Here is a 25,724-nt window from a genome sequence, read left to right as displayed (position 1 = left end):
GTAAGAATAGAGTCATGCCGTATTACAAGGAATTTTCAAGCTTGTAAAAATAGATTTCACTGTCTAAAGCAAAGCACAGGGAATAGCTAGTTGATGGCTACGAAAGTACTACGCAAAATAAGTCGGGCCGAAAAAGTGAAAAAATAAGAAAATCACGAATATCTTCGTATGTCGTGCTTGTATAACTCTAATTGACTGTTAATTGTGTAAACCGTTTGAAAATCGATTAAAATCCGTAAGCCTCTTTGAAATTAGTGTACGACACAAGGAATAATATCAATACGAAAGATTTAAGGTTATGTTCATTCCAACAAATGCTCAAGAAATGGGAGAAAAAGCGTTTCATCACAAGTTATGACTAGGCTATTTCTCATAGCCATTTCATAGTTTCCAGCCCATTTTAAATATTCGAATTTCTACCAGGGATGCTGTTTTCATTTGATGAAAATCAATTGCGTTGGTATTGATTAAGTTACTATTATTTTTTATAATACATATAATACAATGCAGAATGTGATATCTGTAAAGATAAGAAAGATATCTTCAATGAAGACTGATTTTCACTTATAAGTCCTAATAAATTAATTTTGTATATTAAATTATTGGAAAAACAAAATTACAATAGAGTAATTTATGCCCGAATCTGCAAAAAATATTATTAGATTTAAGGAATGAGGCTATTTTATACAAAGAACTATGTTAATTTTTAATGCGATAAATAAACGTTAACAGTATAAAAATCTCCAGCCATAACTCAAACCCTGGTATAAACCCCGTTGTTCCCAACAATTGTGAATCGAAATACCATATTTTAAACTATTGTCATACGACCAAGAACTATGTTCAGTAATTATTCTCAAAGACACACATAGTTTCAAATCTGTTCTATAAAATGTATGAAAAAATATAAGATTAATCAGATTTTAAATGCTCTGTATTTTTCACTCGAACGAACCAAAATCTACAAACAAAATGAATTTATGTTATTTATTATGAAAACTATAGTTTTAATTTTATTTTTATTGTTTGATATCATATGCTTTCGTTAAAAATTGGATCACTTTCAGCTCATATCAATAACAAACCTTATGCAAACGTATCTGAAAAACGCCAACAATATATTTGAAGAACACAACATTTCTATGCAAACATACATGAAATTTGATTGTCGATTCGCAGTGTAGTGTAATCTGAACGATATAATATTTTAATTTTAATTGGAAACATCGATTCGTACTGCAGATTTCTATTACACGATATAGAAATACAAAAGTTAGTTTACATTTTCCATCAGACTCGGCGTGAATTAGCAGCACCTTAAATAAAAACAGGGCGCAATTCGATTGCAAACTCCATTAAAAAGCCGAGTAATCAGCATTACATACTTCGGCGTATACGTGAGATTCATATCGAAGTTCGCTGAGAAGCCCGTTCGGCTCCAGACAGCTGCAAAAGCAAGAGCGGGCGTGACCCACGTATATAACCGATTCGAAACTAAGCAATTTCCCAACCGGTAATGGTCGTCCTGGATCTCTCTTCTCTCTCTTTCTCTAATAGACTCTTTAACCGGGTTACACACTCGATATACCTAGATTGGAACGTTCGCGCAGTGCCGGCTGATCGATGAGCAGCGAAGCAGTAGCAGATATGGCGCAGCTACCTATCGGCTGATAAAAAAGCTAGCCGTGACAGTCATGGAGACACATCAGTGTGCGGGTCGCAATTAAAATTCGCTGGAAAGACGGTTTCGCGATAAAGGCAAAAAAGTGCTGGGCTGTAGCATCGGTTGCAGTAACCACCAGCAGGGAGGGAGGCGAACCAAGGCTTTCTGATTAAACCTGAAGAGCAATTAAGATAAGGCTGCACATTGGCTTCCGCAACTTTCACTGAAAAATTCTAGCCTCTGCTCTCCTATCCACTTCTCGTCCCTTTCAAGTTTCGCTTCACATAAAGTCCAACACTGGCCGGTGCACTTTTTCTTGCCTCCCCTTCGCGATCTCTTTCGCTTTTTCTCCGCGGTTCTTTTCCCATGTTCCGCGCGGCTCAATAGAAACCGGCTGTGCTATACGTTGGTACAAGGAGAAGAAAGCACATTGGGTGCTCGCGGGGCAGGGAAATGCGTAGCTCTCGAGAGAAAGGGGAGGGAGTCGCTTGGCTGGTTGGAAGAGAAAATTGAAAATCGAATCAGCGAGCAAATCGGATTAGCTCGAGAGACGACGTTCTCGCGCACAACCGCAGGCGCACGCAGACAGACGCGATCCAGTGCGCGCGTGTATCTCTCTGTTATATCTATACTATATCCTAAGTAAGTACGCCCATTGTCATCGAACAACTCGATGTGTGTGTGTGCGCGCGCACGACCTCAGATGTTAATCCTGCCGTTCAAGCCACGAGTTTTCGCCGTTGCAACTTTTTTTCTTGATGCCGTGTCTCGTTCCTCCCAGTCGAGTTACGAAATTAAATCATTTACGTTTCGCGTACCACAAGTGCCGGATTCCTTCCCCCTTGTTTCTCTCGCGCTGCAGGGGACGATACCACAGAGCTGATTTCTTATCTCTGCTTATTAAAGTGCTTTCTTCAAAGTCTTGAGATCTGCATTTTATTTTTATTTCAGCATTATGTGCACAGTATAGTATCTTCTATTTGTAATATATTTCAACGGTCGTCTTTATGCTCGTAATGCACCAAAATATGATATTCACTTATTTTTCAATACATTTTTCTTGAATTTCTTCTGCAGGAAGAGTATCTATTATTATCAGGGAGCATTAGACCGTGAACCAACCTAAAATAACCTTTTATTTTTTCTTAGCTTCTCCGGAACAATTCTCTTCCACACGATGAAGGCTCAGGGGCAAGCTAATATAATATACAAGAATTCCATGCTTTTTCTCACGTCAAGCATGCCATAGAACATGCATAGAATATTTTCTTCTTTTAAGACACATGTTAGAGTGAATAACGAAATCAGAATCTTACAAATATTTTGGAAAAAAACATCTATTAAAAACAGAATTCAGTTCAAAAATCGAGTTTAATTTTTCCACGATCTTATTATAGAAAACGAGTACTGAATTAATATATCGTGCTCTCTCTCCCTCGTTGAGCCAGGTGTGCCAATCGATGAAACGATGGATCCAACAAGTGACTCTCTCAAGCAAACATTGGAAGAAATATATGTCTACATAGGAAATATTGTGAAGGTTCCTAAGAGTAATGAACTATGGTATTTAATAAAATGCGATCCTTGACATCAAAGTCTGTAATACAACTAGGTATTTACACAGCGATGTTAAATATCGGATTGATGGGCAGTCATACCGCCTTGCATTGTGAGGATCAGAATTTGTACAGTCTTAGTATATTACTGGAGGCTAGCCCAAAAATATGGACAGTAGTCGATAATATCATGAGTACCAAATCAACATCATATTTTGCCAGAGCAATTGCCAGACACTTATACGCAGTTCTCCGACAGAGCCTTTCTCGGAACACTCGTCGAATCAAGCAGACGGAGCGTAATTAAATTGTTTATATTCCTAAAACGTTCTTTGGTCTTGTGCAAAGCCCCATCCCCTGCTCTGCGGTTCTTCTTCCCTCCCGGACAAGTTGCGCGAAAGAAACGTCGACGGAAGGAAAATACACGTGGGGGCGGCAAGTGATTCGCGCGCGCTTAGCATTCACTGCGGTCTATAAGACGCTCGCGCGGCTCGAAGAAAAGGCTGTAGTCAGGCGCACAACACAATGGCAAGACAACGAACCGAAAGAATAACTCAGCCAGAACACGAACGTAGTCCGCATGCAGAGTTGAGGCGCCAAACTCAAGCAGCCGCCCCCGTTACATAGCCCTGGGAAATTGCTCCTCGCATTTCCGCGCGGTTGCACCTGCGCGCGCCGGTGAATTTCTCTCCTTATCTTTTACCGCTTGCTGCTTCTTATTTTCTATTTATTTGTCCTTATAACGCCCTTGCCAAAATTTCACTGGTATACTAAGAGGAGCAAGTGGCAAGCGGCAGAAATTGCCATTGCGAGAAATTCCGATGCACTTCCAAGGAGGTGATTGCTTATTCTTTTGTACAATTCAACTACTTCCTGCAGTTTTTCGGTACTGTTTATAAGAATACGCCAAATGTTATTTCTTTAATGCAGTTCAGCTTGCGTTTAATACTTTATGAAGCTAAGCTAATATCGTTCTCGCTAATATTATTGCTTAAGACATGTCCTCTTAGTACTCGAAAGCGCTCAAAAATAATATTTTTTAATAATTATGAGGCATTTTTAATAATTTATAGTCAAATGTCTCTTGAATTAACGCAGTCAAAGTTTCATCATATTATTACAATGCGTATACTCTATCAAGTGGCTTGTCAGCGCCGTACTGGCAAGGAAAAGGACGAAGTCCGGTTCGGGACAGGGTGCTAGAGCAACCCTATATACTTTAAAATTAGGTTTTCTAACTTCCAACAAAAATCTCGATTGTATCAATCAGTAGTATTGCGCGTATGCATACATATATATCTTTCATCATTAAAAGGATTTATTCAAAAATATTGCTTTATCAACTTCATATTGCAAGTTAAAAATTTGCTCAGCATTAGTATATTGTGCAACGAGTGCGATAAGCTGCCAATCACGCACGCGGGCGGGTTGGCGCATGAGCGAAGCGAGTGAGTCATGGAACCCGCGTGCATGATTGACAACTTATCGCACTAGTTGCCCACACTTTTTTTGTATCACGAGTGCGAGGTTTTGCCGAGGCTAAAATGGGAGAGGTTATGTGGACTGTGAGGGCGCTGCGAGAAGCGTTGCGTTTTTTTTTATAACTCAACGCTTTTGCGTTGCATTATTTTTCAGTACGTAACGCTTTTGCTTATAACATAACGCTTTTACCTCTATAACCTCGCCCGATGATACAATTCACCATTTATCCAAGGCAAAACCATTGCGTTATGGCGGCACTATCCGAGCACGAGTGATAAGAATAATAATGCTATACGATTATATGAGCGATGGGATCAATGTCTAAAGCAATATTAGCTTGTTGTCTATCGAATAGATCAAGATTTCAAGGAGAATATGTATGCCTTATAAAAAATGTGAAATTTCCTTAAGAAAACTTTTTTCAAAAGTAAAAATCTTGGCAAGAAAATGACTAATAAAAGTAGTGAAATCTATAAATATAATAATGTTAAGTAAATGTTTTTTTTTGCTATTCAAATAGATATTTTTTGCGAAAGCTTATTTTAACTTTAATTTTATTTAGCACTTACAGCAAAAAAACATTTACTTGACATTTATATATATATATATATATATATATATATATATATATATAAAACGATAGAATGGCCAACATGGCGGCCACTAGTGCGGGCCACATGTTAAGGCCAGGAAATAAATCGTTCGCGTGTCATACTAAAACGACAAGTGGAATTGTTGTGTGTATATTTTGTGATAATATATACCACGCGAGTTGTTTTGAGAGAATTGATAAAGTAAAAACCCTAAGTGATGTGTTTATTATCTGCCCAAACCACGAGGATGTCAACATAACCTCAAACGTAACTCAAGATCTGCTAAGCAAAGAAGTGAAAACCGTATTAGCTCAACTTAAGAAAACTACAATAAGTGAAATTAAGAATCAAATACTAAATGAACTCAATGATATTGAAGATGGGAATGAATCTGAAAGTGAGGATGAAAAACTTGAATGGAAAATGCATTACTAAAAGAACTAATCAGCGAATTGAAAGAGAAGAACCAACTCTTAAGAGAAAGGATTAATACGGGGAAATCTATCATTCCATCGCTAAGAACAAAAAGTTTTGCTGAAATAACAGCAGCTAATGAAAAAAGAGTTCAAAAACGTGTACCAAAAATTAATCACAGTCAAGCAGTAACGATAGCAACAGAAAGGAGTGGAGTATTTCCACAAACAAAACCGCATGCCTAGAGGCTTTTGGTATAGCCGAATACGAATTTAGGGTCTGATTGACTCCAGCAGGTTATGGTTAATGGTATTGTAAGGTAAAACCGAGAAAAAGTCTAAGTGCTCACAAATATAATTTCTATGCGTTTTTATAAAGACCTTTTTTTCTAATTTGGCTTTGCAATATCCTTGATCCTACTCTCATACACAGTGAAACAGACTCAGATTCGGATTTAGCGACACTAAAAACATATGGGAATACTGTTTTGCTTGTATAATATGACGTTTTTGCTGTTTGCCCGTGATTAGTAGTTTCTATGTTGAGCTAATCACAGTGAGGTTATGTAGATCTATTAGCCAACTGTTACAGTTTTATGCTGAATTAAATTTGATCACAATATTAAAAAAAATATTTATTTCATTTGGATCAAAAATGAGTTTTCAGCGAAATTTCGTCCAAAAATACGCTTTAAAATCCTACTGTGCTGCGGTTTCAGGAGTAGGGAGTTATAATCATAAAAGTGGGGGGTGAAAAGAACCACTTGTACATCTTGCACCATGCAACATGCAAACCCCGGTAGAAAAGTTAGCTAATTGGTGATAAAATGAGCTTTTTTCGCCCGTTTTATAATAAAAGTTTTATAACGATATAATAAAACAACCCTGGTAGAAAATGGCCGATAAGTTCTGGCCCGTTCCCTAGCGACTCGGTAGAAATGAAACCCAGAATCTGTCGAGAAATATGCGTAGTTTCTACGCTGAAACCCTAGTAGCAGAAGTTCTCTTAATTTTTTGCGCATGTGCGTACGGTTCAGGCCAGGCACAGGCACACTAGTAGTATATGACGCGTATTGTAGAGGCTGTCTGCTATGTTATACAGCTGAATAGCATAGCAGACAGAACTAAAATACTCCCAGTCAATGTTGAATGATGAATATTTAGCCTATTAATTCATCTAGAATGATTTTGAAGGGAAAATATGATTTTCACGAGAAAAAATTTTACCAAGATTTTTCTAGAAATCATGTCCAATTTATCGGGGTTTTCATCTAGATTCTACTCTGGAAACCTGCTAGATTTGTAAAATCTCGGTAGCTTTCAGGTACTTTCTCGGGAACGCTGCTACCTGTGATCTACACAAATATACAGCTACAAAAGGAAACCTACGCCAGAGATTTTGTCATAGCGTAAACTACTGAAGCAGATATCAGAATTGTTATAGCAAAAACATTTTAAGTATGCCTTACGAATAATAAAATGTTCGGAGTTGCCAAAAAATTTTAAATCAAATGCTAATTGGCCAAGTCGTAATTTGAATATAAGGAAATCTAAATCTGCATACATGATCAGAACTAATAGCACTTGATGATATTAATATCATTAGTAGCCCCTTTCAGCACGGTGTGTAAAACGTGCTATCGAAGACAAATGTATCACAATACGATATGGTGATTTTGATCTGATGTGATTTGACCCTCAAGAGGTATACAAATACCACCCACACTCATATCGAAATATATCCGAGAACCGCAGTAGTACAGTCGAGTCAGTAATTCTTGACATAACGACATAACTATCTACCTTTACGGCGTTTCACAAAGCAGCAAATGTATATAACCTATAGTTATAAGCATCGTGCGGATATACGTACTAAATGTGTGAATTGACCTATACTGAATTGCGCCCCGTCTCGCTTGTCCCAGTCGTACATATAAGGAATTCTACGGGAAAAATGCCATTTTCTGGTTGGAGAAACCGAAAAAAAACAAATGGTTGGGCACGCGCCCGCAACTTTTTTTTCTTATTGTACATGTTTAGAACAATGCAAAACCACGTTACAACATCGAAAAAATGCCTTGTGACACTGTTTTCTACAGGCTCTTCAAGTTCGTCAAAAAATAGCCACACTGAGAAAAATTGGATAGTAGAAATTACCTATTTGGGAACTTTACGGTCGAAAAATTGAGGTCTTGTATTTTGGAGGGCACACTCACCGAAACCAGTTTTTTACATGCATAAAATGCGAAAATCTGACAAAAAAGTAAAAATTTGACCCGTAACTTTTTGTTGGTATGTGGTTTCAAGGTGCTACCCTTGTAACTTACATTATACATGTCCAAACGCATGTAATTCCCTCAAAAATCTCTTCTTCTCGTAGACTAGCTCATTGCGAAAGTGTGGCGTAAACGTATAGATCTAAAAGACTTATAGATATAATAAAGTATAAGTCTGCTTTTCTTTCAATAAAAAACAACAGCAACTGGGACCCGCTACTCGTTTCCTAATATCCTTCGAGACTTTATGTGTTCAGACTGTCGATTTTCCCAGTCGCAAACAATGTATAACGCAAACATGAACAGCAGGGTGAATGGGATTAAGAGAATGTCGATTACCACGGTGAGAATGAACAAAACATTCCTTTTGAACAATCCTGTGGACTGGAACGACTTCTTTTTTCCTGACAGCAGACGACGTTCTTGATTTGGTAGTGCGGTAAAATGTAGCCCTTGCACTGCATGTAGCCCTGGATTCCAGGCGATAAGCATTGGAACGAATACTCCGGCGCTAGAGTGGTAGCAACCTTCACAAGTTTCACATGTGCCATTCTTACGATCCGGGCAGTTGCCATCGTAGAAGCAGATCAAAGACGAGGCAGTGGGCAGGCCGATGTTGGCGATGGCGAGCCAGAAAAACACGTCGTTAAAGAACGAAGACATGGTAGTCAGGTAGTGCAAAATATTCAAGAGCAGCGTACACCGACTATTTTGCTATATACATAGGCTTAGGGAAAGGTATTCACCTTTTCTTTAATCCTATGTCCATCCAAGGACAATCTGGAGCCAATTACGTAATGATCATCTTATAGATACTTACCTTTTGTGATTGAGGTCATAAGATTAAAAGTGAAGGAAATCCTCCACCAGCTTGAATGGTAAGTAGCAGTTTTATCTGCACGCTGAGGAAGCGAGGCAAACCAGGAATTTTAGAAATTGTAAATATAGTGCTCTTCAGAATTTCTAAACTTTCGAAAATGGACTTTTTCAATCGTGATGTTAAAATACTGCATGTATAATGCTCAACACATTTACACAATTTTATTAAAAGTAGCAATGTGATCCTGTGTCGATATATAAAAATCATTCGTATAAATAATCTTCATTTATTTACCACAATAGAATTATGCGCTTGCATCGTAGACGTTAGCTCAGTAGTTAGAGCTCCCGCTTGTTAATCTCGGGGTCTGTGGTTCAAGCCCGTGTCTACTCTTTTTCGCTTTCCGACTAGTCTCCTCTCGGTCCGTTACACGACTTGAGTAAATTACTCACGGCGTAGAAGCAAGCATTACCCGAATGGAGTCTCTTATTTATTTCGACATTAATCTTGTTTCTATCATTTACACTGAAAAAAACACAGTGTTTTACAATAGAAACGGCTGTGTTTTATTTTCAGTGCATGCACGGCTAACTCATCCTGTTCAATAAATACGGAAATATTAAAAATAGTACGTGTGGTAAAAAATATACTTAGTTATGACAAGTAATATATATGCTTATTATACATAAAAATTGTTTTCATTTTAGTTTTCTATTGTAGATTTTCAAATTTGTCGATTTGTATTCATTTAATTCAAAATATTTTGCGCAATATTTAAGTAAAATCAACTTTTTTTAGTGTTTAATAAATCTAATAACAAAATATAAATTTACTCAACATTTATAGATTACGTAAAAACAATTTATTTTTTTGATCTTGTATAAAAATTAGTGCAATTTTTACGTTTTCCGAGAAAAATATATAGTAACTATAATCAAAACTTTACTATAAATTCTAGCAGGTACCACAATATTTTATAGGAATTATTACTGATAAATTTATAGTGAAAATTAGGGCAAAACTCGATGCTTTTATTTAGAAATTGTTTTATTTTTAAAGTTTTACTAAAAAAGTATAGTAACGATTACAAAAATATTGTTACATTTACTATAAATTTTGTGATTACTAACAATTTCAAATTACTATGGCGTATAGTAATCCCTATTAAGTCGATTTTTCTCAGTGTTGTTCAAGTTTAATTTTTACTTGTTTCAAAAAAAGCAATTTTAAGAAATGTATGCTCTTAGATTTATTAAAATTTTTGTTAGTGTATCAAAGACAGCATGGAGAAGGATCGCCATTCAAGCCTACATTATTTTTTCGCACAATTATTATGAATTTTAGGTGCGACTATGGCATTTTTCGATTCCGCAATTAAATGGCAAATGCCGATTATTTTTAATAAGATAGCCTATTTAGTTTGCATTTAATTACGAATACTGAAAGTGCCTTTGATAATGGATAATTCACAGTAATTGTGAAAATTATGTTTGTTTTAGCGTAATCCCCTCCATGTCCTCTCCACTAGGCTAACCAGTTCACGAATACACTAATAGAGCTATACATCCGTTTATGTTATTAATTTTGTGTACATGACAGCTATTATGCATACTGGGGCCATTTGGATCGAGTTGAAAATGAGGATCTATTCATCTCTGATCGAGCTTGCAGGACGAAATTTCTCATACTTTTGTACCATACACGCTATATAGTTCTGTGACTGACAGCCAAAATGACACAAGTCCATTTCGTGGTTTCGAAGAAAAATAGTTTTAATGTTTAGACATATGGGGAATTCTAGGGGAAAATGCCATTTTCTGGTTGGAGAAACCGAAAAAAAACAAATGTTGGGGCACGCGCCCGCTACTTTTTTTTCTTATTGTACATATTTAGAACAAGGCAAAACCACGTTCCAACATCGATAAAGTGCCTTGAGACACTGTTTTTTATGCCCTTCAAATTCTTCGAAAAATGGCCATTGTTCAAGGGCATGTACCTAATGCATTAGGGCACAAGCAGAAAATATATTGCGGTAGAATAAAAGAACGGGAAAAGAGCTTTAATTTATAAAAAATGCGTTGAAAATGCTTGATTTTCCTAAGTTACGCACAATCGAAAATGTGGAAAAATCATGAAAAATTCATGAAAATTGCAGGATTTTTCGGAGTCACGAAATTTTGACTTTTTTTCGTGATTTTTCCACATTTTCAATTGTGCGTAACTTGGGATCAATCAAGCATTTTCCCGTTCTTTCATTCTATTGTAATACATTTTATGCTTGTGTCCTTATGCATTAGGTACATGCCCTTGAACAATGCACTGAGAAAAATTTGACAGTAAAAATTACTATCTCGAATAATAATTTGGTAACAGACTCGGAAGAATTTTTACTATCTTTTATAGTAAAATTCACTATAAGAGATATTAATTTTTACTATCTCAGACAGGTTAAATTAAAAACTTAATTTTTTAATTTTTACTACCTAAGATGGTAAAATGTACTATAAAATGTGGGAAAAATTATAATATTCTTAGTCGGTAAGGTTTGAATTTAATTTTTTTTCCTGCGGTAATCAGACATTTTACGTTTATTTTATTATAATGAGTTTCTGTGTCTATTGATTTAACTTTATTATTTATTAATTTTTATTAACTTTAGTTCGTACGTCAATTAATACATCAGCTAGATCTGAAATTGTGTACGTAACAGATCTGTTTAGGTAAATGATAACGCACTCGACTTTCATGCCGGAGCTCCAGGTTCGATCCCGTTGCCGCAAAAAAAAAATGTAATCTCTTTCTTTCTTCCAAAGATCATAATAATAATCAATAAAAATAATAAATAATAAAGTAATAACAAGTATACCTAAGAGGTGTAAAATATAGAACTATGCGAAATTGAAATTAAGTTTTTGAAAATTCGATTTCATCAAAAATTACTATCTTTGGATAGTAAAATCTAATATCTTAAAAGTCTGTTACCAATTTATTATGAAAAGCAGTAAAAATTACTATCCCAAATAGGTAATTTCTACTATCCAATTTTTCTCAGTGTGGCTATTTTTTGACGAACTTGAAGAGCCTGTAGAAAACAGTGTCACAAGGCATTTTTTCGATGTTGTAATGTGGTTTTGCATTGCTCTAAACATGTACAATAAGAAAAACAGTTGCGGGCGCGTGCCCAACCATTTGTTTTTTTTCGGTTTCTCCAACCAGAAAATGGCATTTTTCCCGTAGAATTCCTTATATGTACGACTGGGACAAGCGAGACGGGGCGCAATTCAAAAACGCGCGCATACAGACCTTGAAAAGTAAGCACACGAGTTTACGTTAAGGCCAGCACGGCGTCATCCGGGGTCAAGCTTGCGGGGCAAATACACACAACATATTGTTCTATATCATGTGATCATAGCTATTGCGAGAAAAGCAACACGAGCCTGCTATTAAAACAAAGAAAGGTGTATTTTTCCAATGATTCCAATTCAAATCTGTGCCGTTGCATGTGCGCGCGACATAGCGTCTACATGTATATATGTATACACGCAATTGTACATGCATATAGTTGCACACAGCTTGGATTATAAATAGCGAGGGAATGGCGCACATACCGCGCGGCGTCTCGGCAACGCCGTAAGAGATCGCACCTGGGCTTTGGCGACGTCGTCGCGCACTTGCAAGTGTCGGTGTCACTGCAAACTACCGAGTCATTAATATGAAGCGCTCCCGCGCGGCGATGCTCACCACCAAGCAGCCTATCCCTTAACGACGTTCCACAATGCACGAGACGTATTTGCTGCTGCTGTTGCACTGTCTATTTTGATGCGTAGAGGGGCTGCTACTGTTGCTGCAAAACAGAGATTAAAATTCTCTGTGTTCAAGGACGAGATTGTATTGTGAGTCGCGCGGGCGGCTCAAGTGTCTTGTGCCGAGCGTGCGTGCGCCCGTGTGTATACGCACAAAAGCGCTGTGCGCATTTTAATGGTGCGAGTGTATAATGAAGACGTATACTTACACTGGATGTAGCCAAAGCGTTGGGGAGCACGGACTGAGATGGATCGGAGCGCGTTTCCGATTTGCCGAGAGTGGAGCGACGGACTACGGAAGTCATGGTAAATATCAGGGAGTGTCGTGAAGGACTTTCAGCGGGGGCTGAGACCGGGGCTGCGAGCGATATAGCTTCGGGAAATGACAACTTTAAATAAACATGCTCTTTCTAAATACTGAGATAATGATTTTTAGCCTACATGCTGTCTGTGTAATGTTTGTATAAGATAGTTAGCTTTATTCACGTGCACCGTTATTTGAAAGTTTTTATAATAGAATCTGTATTATATTTATAGCAATGTAATATTCCGCAAAAATTTCAATTTTTACTTATAATAATCCCATAGAACACCTTGTATAATTTAATCGCTAGCTCTTAACTTACGCCGCGACCACCGATCTCCGAAATAACAATTTATATATGCAAAATAATAATGACACGTGTGACCAAGATACACTACATCACGAATGAATCACCAGTGGAAATTCAATTTTCGGCAGGCGAAATCTGACTTCTGCGCGAAAGATCACTGCTACCGCGGCGGCGTTATCACTTCCACGATCTGCGCTGCCGTACAACTTCTACACATCTTTCTCGGAACGCCAAAAACATTATCTTATTTTTTACCCGATAATCCGAATATGGAAACACAAACTAAATAAAAGGGGATCGACGGCCAGCGCGCACGTCTTTTGTTCGACAGTAGTCAGTCTGTCAAGACCACTTTTTAGCTTTATCCTAGTTCCAATATGTACCTTGTACCAGCGCGGTGCCGTGTTCACGCGCACATCTAGAGATAAGCATTTACGAAACACAGTTTCATTCTATGACAGCTATTACAAGAATATGTCTAAGCGTGTATCTTACGTTTTTAAGTGGAATCAATAAATAGTTTAAGTGTATCTATACGATATATTACCAGTACAGTTATTTGCCGCTGATACACCTGTCCACTATAATCAATTATACTTAATATTGAAGTATCATATTCATAATGGTAAGCCATTTGATTACTATATAATACTATACTTTTCTCATACACCTGTATAGGTGTCCGAACAAGAATCCGCTACCCTTAGCTCCTCCTAGCCACGCTCAACCCGTCACAAGTGCAAGCCGCTCGGCACTACGTGACATTAGAAGTTGTGATCGCGACGCGTTTATTATAGTTTAATTCGTCGGTACGTTACAGCAATTTTGTTGAAATAACAGATGTTCAGAAATTTCAGAACTCTTCGTTTTAAAAGATTCACTTATTCTCTTGTATAATTTTTAGTTTAAAATATAATAAATAAACATTTTTTTAATTAATAATTTAATAAATACGAATTGCTCAGTTATCTTGATAACGGTTAAAAATATAACAGTACTGCCTTCCTTATCAAGTAATGAATGCGTGCAATATATTGGACACATTTTATTGTCTGCAGATTAACTTGATCTCTATATCAGTACACTGGGAGAAAAGTGGGAGAGTAACGCCACCAACCTAGTGTCTAGTGATACGTCCGGTACACGTGTGACACGCGCACCTATTTTGGGCGAGTCACGTGCCCAAACAGAGAGGACTGTTCAACCACAACACTGGTGAAGCACTGGTGAAATATAGTAGATTTAGATACATGGAACGGTGATTAATAATAAAATAAGTTTAAATCTAGCCATTAACATTTGTTTGAATTCCTAATTTTAGAGTAAAAAGACATAATATTAATGAAGAATCAAAAAACAATATTGAAACAATGGCATCAAAATTTCGTATATTAGCATCTCAAACGATCGCTACGTTAGCAATTAGTTTACTGAAGTTTACGACTGGAAGTACTATGGGATTTACTACGATATTCATTGGAGAATTAGCGAAAGAGAATGCTGAAATATCTGTTACTTTGGACGAATTAACATGGTACAGTAAGTACAAAATCAAATTTTATATCGATTATGATACCTTTTTTGACAAACTGTATGCGAAGTTTGTTATCTCATGCCTTGTGCACAAAACACATAATTTTTGCGCCAAAAGTTCGGCTTCGGTTAAAAAATTAGCTATTCGTACCCTGGTAAAAATATTAACGGATTTCTAGCTAGAAATCTGCTAACCAGAGTGAGTTATCTAAAGACGGTTTACTGCTTAAAACCTGCTAATTCGTGTGCGGGACACAGCGACAGCGTAAATGCCTGACCTAATCTTCCAACATATATACAAGTTCCCGATACACAAACTTAATCTGAGCTTGGCTTATTAATAATCGTGGTATTACGCGTATAATAAATGTCACGCTCTTCGTAACTGCGATGCCGCGTGTGTGTGAGTGCGAGGGAGATCGAGATATATATATATATATATATAGAGAGAGAGTGTGTGAGAGAGAGAGTGTGTGTGAGAGAGATTAGTTTCATTTTGCGTACATTATATTGAACGATTGTAAGTTTACAGCATTACAAGTGAGAGAAGAAAAAACAATAGATTGAGGCATGTATAGTTCGAGAGTATGGCGATAGTGAAGGTGGAATGAGCGAGAAAGTAGGTGTGTGCGTGTGCGTGGAGTGTGTACGAGTTATGCGTTTTCGACTTGAAAAAAGTGATCCTTAGCAAGTTTTCTGAAAGTGACGGTGGATGAAGTGTTTCTGATGTGTGATGGCAGATTATTCCATAAGTATGAAGCGCTGATATGGAACGAGTTCCTCAGCGTCTCCGTCGCGAAAGCAGGAATTTCCAGAGGTGTCACCTCGCCCCTCACAGGCCGGAGTGTGACGCGGAAGTCAAAAAAGACCAGCACGTATGATGGTGCTGTTTCCTCTTCTTGTGCGCAACGAAGTTATTCCAATGTTTACATTTTCAGTCGATAATTTACCGACAGAGAATTCGCTTAAAATATCTTAACAGGTTATTAGCAGGTTTTGGCAGGAAATAAACCATTAAACAGACAGGTTTCTAGTTACCGTTTCTAACTACCGTTAGCTATCGTTTCTAGCTACTTTTTAATAACTTAATGGGCAAAACCCGTTAGCACTCTACCAGGAAAAACATCGGAAATAATTACGATTGTCGCTCTTGCTCTATGTGCCAATCCACGTCCGACAGTACACAACTTGGGTGCTGGACGTTGAAAATTTCAAACCGAGGGCACACCTACGAGACCAACTATTTTTGTGGGGCAGATGAAATTCTCTTATGGGAATTTAACACGGGGAAAATTAACGAAAACCAGAAAATGTCCACTTTTTGTCTGGAGGCGCAATCCAAAAATGTGTTTTAATAGAGTCGAAGTATTAGAAAAAAGAATTAATTTGAAGGCTGGTGAGAAAAATTGTTGCCTAGGCCAAAAGTTGTCTAGGCTTGAAAATGGCAAAAATCACTAATTTTTCTATTTTTTACGAAAATCAATCAAAAATTCAATCTACATTTTTAAAACGAAAGTAGAAAAAAAGAGCTTTAATTTGAGCCCCGAGTGATTAGAATTAGTTACTCGGATCAAGTTATACAAAATTTTAAAAAAGAGAAAAATCGTTGATTTTTATAGAAAATATTACTCTTCTTGGAGACACATTTTTGGATTACGCTTTCAGACACTATACGTGGGTAAAGTTGAATCGTGACTACTTTTCTCTCGTTTTCCCTTATTTTAAGTTTCCATAAGAGAATTTCAACTGCCCCGTAAAAAAGTTTGGCAATCGATGCGCGATGCGCGCATGCAGTTTCTCGCATCAAATGGTTCCAGTATTAAACTTTCAGCACCCTAGTTGTGTACTGTCAGTCGTGGATTTGTCCATATACGCTCAAGAAAATAAAGTTATACTATTATTACTTAATGTACTATTTTTATAATAACGCATCAACTCAGAATGTTATACATGCATCTATATACAAAATCAAATTTATTCCATGCATCCTAATAAACAAGATTGATCAATACACAAGTGAACGTGAAGTCTCACATCTTGTTATATTGGTGTGAGAATATTATTTCTTGTATACCTCATTAATTATACTACCAGTCGTTTACATCATGCTTATAATTTAAGACCTTTCTGAATCTCATACAAATCCGTAGAATATTTTGTTCAGTACTTATGCAAACGAAGCCTATATTTGGACTAATCATGTGTCACAATTTATTTCAGGCAGCTATTTTTTCCTTGTACCATTTGGTTCTCTAGTTGGTGGCTTTATTACGCAGCGCTTAGGCAGTCGTTCAATATTCATAATTTCGGCAATTATTTATATTGTTTCATGGCTAATGTATCATTGGTCTACAACGTCTGAGATGATTTTATGTGCGCAAGTATTAATTGGACTGGTCAATGGTCTATTAACTGCCCCTAGTCTTACTTTTATTGCTGAAATAACTCAGCCACGCTTGAGGAGTACATTTATGAGTACTGCCATTTTATTTTACTTATCTGGCCAATTTTTTACAATACTGTTAGGAGGATATGTCTATTGGAGAACAATTGCACTAGTGAACCTTACTTTCCCGGTGATTGCGTTAATAATGTGTTCATGTATACCAAACAGTCCACATTGGCTTGCAAGTAAGCTATTAAAATTATTAATTATACTAGATCTATTAAATCATGAGAATTTAATAGATCTAATCTAACAGTTTATTGTTTTTATCCATTAAGAAGCTATTTTCATCAAACTTTTCATTATTATTGCTAAAAATATCTATTTAAAAATATCTATTTTATTTGCCTAAAGCTGATTGCTTATTATTTTTTATTACTTATGGTTACCAAACTGAAAAATGCCTCTATAAAAATATAAATATCTGTACAATATTTGCTGTCGATCATTACTATCATAATTTCATGCAATTTTTATGAAGATTAAATAGAATAACAACTATATTACAGGTAAGAATCGTATTGATGATGCTCAAAAGTCTCTAGCTTGGTATCGCGGTTGGGTAAACCCTAATACCATCAAATCGGAAATAGAGACAATGGAAAGTAAATGGAACACTACACTTGATTCATCAACGAATGTTTCAAATAATGGAAATGCTCATAACTACAATACAATAATGAGACTTAAAAATACTTTAAAGCCATATTTGAATCGGACATTTTATATTCCTCTTGCCACTTCGTGTTACATATTTTTCATCAATACTTTTGGTGGTTCGCACACTGTACAAGTTTTTTCTGCAGTACTATTTGAGAAGATGAAGTCACCTTTCGAAACACAAACTGCTACAATCATTTTAAATGCATTCCGAACCATTGGTGCTATATCTTGTTTATTTACTATTCGCTTAGTTGGAAAAAGAAAACTCCTATTTTTTTCTGTTATTGGCGGTGGAACTTGTTTTGCGTTTGCTGCAGTGTTTAATTACTTGATAAATTCTAATTATATTGTTTCTAGTGAATATATTTGGATCCCAACGATCAGTGTTCTATTAGCTATCTTTGTTATTGCTGCCGGTATCGATAAAATTACGCATTTACTAAATATCGAGATATTTCCATCATCAAATCGCTTAGTTGGTTCTGGATTGGGCGAAACATTCTACAATTTAATTTTATCAGCGTTGAACAAAACATTTCTCTATCTTACTAAATATATAACATTATCGGGTATTTTTGCTATTTTCTCCATTACGAATATCATAGGATTTATTACACTTTATTTTATTATTCACGAAACTGAAGGTAAGACATTAAATGAGATCGAAGAACATTACACTGGCAGACGAAGATTAGAAAAGAAGCAAAATAATGTCGAAGATAAGAGAATACCGAATGATATCAACGCTTAGTTCAATATCTCATGCAAGCATTCATGTATATATAAAATGACGTTTGTGATAATAAAAACTTATCAGTACCTCTATATCTCCTTATTCTTGAACGTACAGTATATTTCACATTCTTGTAAAGCATTAGAACATTTTATGCATAAAATGATGCATTTATAAAAGGTCCAAAATCCTACTTAGCCCTTACACACCATTTTTTTCGCGTTTTACGTACGAGTTAAGCATATCTTTGTGCTTAAAACATGTAGTTTTGATTATAAGATCTTTTGCCGCCGCTAAATTTATGACCCTAATACTGTTATCATTGCTGGCTTCATGCAGGCTTTTCTTCCCTATAGTAGGCCTAAACATTTCCTCCCTCCCTTATATTTTAGCATTGAAATCGCCTAATGCTATTCTTGTGTTGTAAGACGCGAACTGGTCGATTACCTGCTCTAAAGTTTCGTAATAGAGATTTTTAACTTCTTCTTCCTTATCCTCCGTAGGACAGTGTACATTAATAAATACTGTTATAATCAGGTTCGGGTAATAAAAATAACAAAACGTTATTTATAGAAAATCACTCTTGAACTCGGACTCTTTATTCGAACGTAATCCAACTGTTCTCAACAGCTGACAGAACCAGACTGATCATAAACAATAACATTCGCGACGTCATTGATCTCGTTGATAAGATCGCTATGCGCGATTCTTGGTGTTCGAATCGCGCAATGTTCAGGCTCGGTTACAACAATACATATCTATACCATTCACCCTCGATGATGATGCTCGCTTAGGGTAACGGTATTGTAACAGCCAAAACAATTACGTACAAATGAAAATTACGGGTAGCTTGTGAAATAGAAGAAGTTGCACACAGCACTTGCCATCTAGAGCTGGATTAACTGCCGAGCGTGTGGGTATGTCTTAGACAGACCATCATTTGCATATTCAAAGACAGTGAATCCTCCTCTCGATGGCGACCAAGCTAGGGTAGTTTGTTAAGGAGCCGATGCCTAACTGTTCATTACTCGTGGCCACCACCACCACTACCACCACCATCACTGACACTGTCGCCGCCCGCCGACGTCTACGACCCTTTTTTAGTATGCAACATGAACTATAAAATCAGACTGCATTATAACTAATGCAAACTTTCAGACGGCTTTGCGATTAACGATGATTACGTCTGAACTTCGTGTTGAAGAGTTGTGCAATCGCTTTAAACATTGTCACTTTCATGAAAAGTTGTGCTATAGGAATTAAATAGAAATAAAGAAATAACCAAAAGTCGTGTGGAAAGCAATCAATTTTATTGCTCCTTAAAAAATTTCGGCTTTGAAAGTTATAAAATCTTTCAGCGCTCAAGCTTTAGATCGCGAATAAACTTCCGACAATAAAGTTTTTTCGTACCCTTCCTTACTGTCGAATAAGAATCCTTCATTATGCAAGACGACCTCAGGGGGTTAGCACGAATAATGATCGTCCAAGGAACCGCTTTCAAGTGAAACTTCAATGGAGTAAACCACTCGGAAGGAATACATTAAAACGTCCGCGTTACTCCAACTGAACAAACATGGAAATGCTGACATTAGCACGACCTTTATAGTAACAGTTCAACTACTTCTGCTGCAATCTATTAGTATATAGTACTAAATAATTCGTTCTTAAACTATATACTGTAAAATAATATTAATCAAATTTATAATTCAAACCATATTTAAATATTTGATCTAGAGTAGTAATATAAAGCTGTCAAATATCAACAATATCGCGTTCATTGATTGTAGCAGGTTTATTGCTGTTCCATGCATGGTGGTCTATACATACTATATTATTGTGATTGTTTAAGGTTCATTTAACGTATGATTAATTCATAAGATAGCCCACTATTAATGTTCACTGCATCTCCCGAAGATTAAAAATACGAAATCTTTATCAACACAATCACGCGCTAAAATAAAAATAAGCTGTTGAAATAATTAAGCAACGCCATTTATACATTATACTGAAATAACAGGCTGAAAATTTGTAATTTCATTGTAATGCCGAATTAAGTATAATCCTGCGTACACAGATCCCATTAAAATCGTAGCAAACAAGATAAGTCTCAGTATTTTATGGTTCCATTATTCTAGAAGATAAAGCACGCTCAATTCGTACGAGCATCTCTTGCCTAAATTAATTTACGTCACCAGCGTAAATTTCATACAGATCCAAGCGCGCGGCAGTCGTGGCACGGTCGGAGAAATCACGCAATGAGCAATTGCGAGTCGAATCTAGTTTTAGTGCACAATTGCCCCGCTGTATAGTGCTGGCAATAATCTCAAAATTTATGGCCTCGTTAGCGGCGGTTTTATTTTTCGAAAATTGCATCGGTTAAAGGCGGCGGCCGTGAACGCCACATGCAGCAGCACTGAGCATACGCTACACACACCTCAACACGACGCTCGCGCGCGCTGCTGCACCCTAATAGTTCCTTCCTGAATAATGCATCAGTCAGCATATTTGCATCAAACTTGAAGCAGTTGCCCCTGGCCCCATTCCTCCCTCACATTGCCAAGACCGCCTCGCGCAATCCATCGGGGGCTTCCGCAGCCGCACGAATAAATAATAATTTTATTACCTGACCAGGAAAGCGCAAGAAACATCTCGGAAAAATTCTCTTAGCTCTCGTATATTCGAGAGCTGAAGCTGCTCCACCAACGCCTTGTGCGGTTTCGGTTTTGCTCCTGCAACTATATCCACGCCAACGAGCGAGACATTCTATTTAGCTGTATGTAAGGTTTTGGTTATTTAAAAAAAAAGTTTGTGTATAGAGGTTCCAGTTACTGTTTTTTAACTTGACGAAAGAAACTTTTTCAGATGATCAGTAAACTGTACGTGCGTGTAATTGTATATGCAGAAGCGGATATTTCAGCGTATAATAATCATCTACAAGATTCAAAGAAGGGCCGTATCGTAATATGAGTCAGCTTTACTTGAAACGATTAATTTTAGCCCGATTAATTTACGAATCGATTCATTCAAAATCCATTTCAAGCATCAAGGCGTAATCAAATATTCTAGGGAAATACTTAAATAATGTATGGCAATGGATTCAATAGTCATACATTTAACTCGGATAGTTTTATCGTTTGCTACGCTACATCTATTAGCAATTTACAATGAATTTAAATCGAATGATGTACATAAGTAAACCAAAACTGCAATTTCCCCATCCAGCACGCAGTTCCCCAACAAGCCGCATAAACATCCTCCCCCAAGCTCCGACACAGAAGAATCCAATAACCGTTAGTGAAAATCGTTGGCATGCAAATTGCGGAGGAAAAAACCGGGGGAAGCAAAAACTAAAGAAAGCTCTAGCTGTACACACGTCGAAGGGCTGACGCGTGCACCACGAAGATGAACGAGCCCTCGATAGAGCGCTCTCGCTCTCGTCACTCGTATACTCGAAACCGCATAATCACGCACGCACTGCACCCCTTCGAGGGGTGACTCTCTCGCGCAGTCGCTCGCTGCGAGCCGTGTAGTTAATTCATTATCGCTCCGCGGGATGTCCGCCGAAACGAACGCTAGTGGGACCTTCAATCTTCATGCATGACGGCCTGGCTTTTCGAGGCCCTCCCCACCGCCCACGACACACCGGCTTTCTTCGACAACATCGACCCTCAGATACCCCCTTCGGCTCACTATACATACGTGTACTCCGCAAGTTCCTCTCTCTCTGCCGAGTGACGTACTTTCTAAGGATTTCGGATGGTAAATAACCGCTCTGCGCTGATTGCGATAGTGGATTGAGGAACAGCTTGCGGCAGAGGGAGGTTTTTCTTCAATTTCAAGATTTTGATCAGCATGCGCGTGAGAGTTAATGAAAGACCTCTGAATTAAAGTTGTGCTATGGATTTTAGAATATTATTTGATTAACTTTCACTCATTTATTTTATAATTTTCAAAAAATGCAAAATATATTTTTCGAAACTCTGTTATAACCGAATGATCAAATACAAAGCCATTTCTAAATCAGATATACGGTTTTCACTTTCAAAACAAAAGAGCTAGGTGCGTGAGGTTGCATATCTCCAGGGATACTCACGTTCATGTTAAGTCTTGCAAATTACTCATAACAAGAAAAATCTGCTTAACATTGCTGTACCCTGATCTACAGGAAAACATTTTGCATGCAACTCATAACAACGCTCTCGGTAGATAGGGTCGATTACCATCATGATTCATCCTCTACCTTCCTCGTCGCGCGCTCGGGATGAATCGGGAATTGCTTCCTTCTTGTCGACGTCGATCGCGTGCAGTCGCGCACATACACAGGCTGTCCCGCTGTAAAATCGCAATTAGAAGCCTCGTATGGGGGTCCCGCAAATTGGTCATTCATCGAGGAGGCTTGGGTCCCGCACGAGAAGCCATTCATCGTGAGGATTAAGCTGCAGCAGAGAGAAGGAAAAAAAAGAAGGGGACGAAACGCGCAACTTCATCGTTTCTTCGGGCTTAGCTCTCGATTGGCGCAAGTGCAGCCGGGGAAAATTAAAGGCTTGATCAAATATTTGCGTTGCGTCGGAGGTTTACACGGTACTTTTTCTCTTTAAAATTATACACAGTTGTATGTTGTATATCTCATTTCAGCTTTGGCGATGCCCATTTCGGAGATAGCGATAGCATTCATTCGCTTTTCTTCCATCGAGAGCTGACGATATTTTAGGAACGAAGGCCTATGAACCGAACTGAATATTTATACCGCTGAATATGCGATTTCTAATTAAATAGTCCAATATCGCCGACAGCGCATCATAAATATTTTATCGTCTTATAAAAGCCTACCGCTCATCTCTATTGCCGAGAATTTCCAAAATGGAAAAATGCGGTAAATCGACTTTTCGGGCACATTCAATGGTAACGCATAAATGTTCCCCCGGATGTCGCATACGTGGGCACACATGCTCACGACTTGCTTCGCGCGCGCGCAAAAAAAAAGGAAACACAGAAACGAGAGACAGTGAAGAAAAAACGTACCGCGCACGCAAACGGCGAGGACAACAAAAATAGAAATATCAACGTCGATCTATATCGTGCTCGTTGGCGTGGGCAATAAAGTAGTAGCACTTTTCAGCTCTTGGCTGCAGTTGAAGCCAATGAATGAAGGTCGTAAAATATCGAGTACAGCGTAGAACGCGCGTTCGCGGTCAACACCGCGACGAGAGAGAAGCTTCGCCATCGCGCACGCATTTGCGAAAGCGCCACGGAAATTTACTGCGATCGTATAACTCTCGGCTGGCTTTCGGCTAGACGATTTCGAGCCGCGACTTGACGCACCTAATGTTCGACACACGAGCGACGAGACCCGTAACATTCAACACGCAGACTGCGAGGACAAAAATTTGTCGCTGAAGTGAAGTCTGTTTCGGAGGTTTTATACATTTTTTTTCAAGCGAATCTCACTGCAATAATGAAATGTTTTGAATTCTATTCTGCGATTTTGTAAACCTGTAACGACCTTGCGATATATTATTCAATAACGGCTATGATACAGTTGGAAACATCAATAATTTTATGCAAGAAATGTACTTATTCCATATTTTTCTCGATTGAGTCATTAAAAATATTGCTCGTCTGTGCGAGTACGTGTCAGTTATATGATTTTAGTAAGCTTAAGTAACAATTTAGAACTTTATTTTTGCAATTCATTATTTATTATTGATTACTTTAATTCAATACATTTTTTTTAGATGGAAATATTATCACTTATGAAAAAGTTGCATTTATGGAATGAAAACGAAAAGAACGTTTAAAAGTATAATGTCAATCATGTCAATCGGCAGGATGTAGTAAGAAGTGGAGAAAACGAATTATTCATTAATCATTCGTTTTGCTGCAACCAGCTTTAGCTGCATTTTTTTCAGTTTCCCTTTGTATGGGTTTAAAGAATTCGCGCATCATCGTAACAGATTGACCTCTAAGTGTCGCTACCATGTTTTTGCAGCATAGTTCCACTAGGCCTTCGACTTGTAAATATTTAGCCGCCACAACGATACCCAATAAACTTTTGGTGTCGACCTTGATGATAGAAAAAAAATTAAAAATATTATAAGTAATTTGATTATAAGAATTGTAAAAATGTATTGAAAAGTAGTAAAAATTACATCCAGAAAACGTCTATCCCATTCACTGATATCAATATTTCTGGGGCCAGCATTCTCCTCGTTTTCTACATTTGTAGGAGGATCGTTCTTGTGATGAGTTGTCCACTCGATAATTTTTGCCAACATATCACTGCTGACGTTCCGAAATGCTATTGTTGGTGAGCACTCGTCCAAATTCTCCATGTCCAAATTGTCGAGAAAAGTTTTGATCTTTTTTGACATCTTTGCTGCTTCGATGTCCACGGTGAAGCACACTTTGTCGTTGCTCATTAGCTTGATTGTAGACATCTATCAAAGTACATAAAACAATATTAAAACAAACCAAACTTGGAAATAATGATACTACGTATATTCGATGATATGTATTGAAAATTCCATACCTTGATGTATTGAATATTGTGCGAGAAGTCAGGAGCGTCGACGCACTCAGCTGATCGTTCGGCTACAAAATCACAATCTCGACTAATCTATCAACTCTTGAACGAGCTATAAATACTGTCATGCATAGGTTAATACTTTGTAAGATGGCGCTGCTAGCTTATGGACGAGTATACATTTTTATGTCCCAAGGAATTTTTAGAACTCATAATTAAGTTGCAAACGGGCGGTGTCAGTATCATGCTAATTTTTCAGTTTTGTTTTATTCCTACATAAAAAGTCATAACCGGATGATTTTAAGCCAATATAGACAGATAGACGTTATGTGATTGGCTCAGATAGTGCGCAAGCGCTTAAGTCAGGAAGTCTAAATGTCTTCGAGGTTAGGACACGTAACGCGCGCAGTTCAAACTCTGATAGAGTAAATAGGCTGTTTCCAAACATACACAGTATAAATATATTTCGTTGACGTATTATGAATAAAGTATAGTGTAGAAACATAGAGCATCGGAATTTGATGTTTTATAATCAGAAAAAGGAGACGGTTCCAAAATCAAGTTGTACTTGATTACAACCGAAAGTATACACCCTGGGTTTTATTT

At 37.4% G+C, this 25,724-nt stretch overlaps 2 protein-coding genes across 2 annotated transcripts; one reads left to right on the top strand and one right to left on the bottom strand.

The window, feature by feature from the left end:
• The first annotated feature begins 13,651 nt into the window (after positions 1 to 13,651).
• Positions 13,652 to 18,687, top strand: LOC107981975 (facilitated trehalose transporter Tret1-like). The gene is made up of 5 exons (XM_016988970.3): positions 13,652 to 13,845; positions 14,279 to 14,446; positions 14,542 to 14,759; positions 16,974 to 17,384; positions 17,709 to 18,687. The coding sequence occupies exons 3-5, from the start codon at positions 14,591 to 14,593 to the stop codon at positions 18,611 to 18,613; spliced, it is 1,485 nt and encodes a 494-aa protein (XP_016844459.1). The 5' UTR covers positions 13,652 to 13,845; positions 14,279 to 14,446; positions 14,542 to 14,590; the 3' UTR covers positions 18,614 to 18,687.
• Positions 18,688 to 24,271: 5,584 nt separating this feature from the next.
• LOC100116118 (S-phase kinase-associated protein 1-like) lies at positions 24,272 to 25,235 on the bottom strand. The gene is made up of 3 exons (XM_001600614.5): positions 25,125 to 25,235; positions 24,745 to 25,032; positions 24,272 to 24,658 (listed from the first exon to the last, which is right to left on the bottom strand). Exons 2-3 carry the CDS (start codon positions 25,030 to 25,032, stop codon positions 24,458 to 24,460), a joined length of 489 nt encoding a protein of 162 aa, XP_001600664.2. The 5' UTR covers positions 25,125 to 25,235; the 3' UTR covers positions 24,272 to 24,457.
• Positions 25,236 to 25,724: the final 489 nt, after the last annotated feature.

This window comes from Nasonia vitripennis, chromosome 1 (genome assembly GCF_009193385.2).
Source record: "Nasonia vitripennis strain AsymCx chromosome 1, Nvit_psr_1.1, whole genome shotgun sequence".
Lineage (NCBI taxonomy): Eukaryota > Metazoa > Arthropoda > Insecta > Hymenoptera > Pteromalidae > Nasonia > Nasonia vitripennis.
The sequence above is the reverse complement of the archived record's forward strand: the minus strand, read 5'-3'. Positions and strand labels throughout refer to the sequence as shown.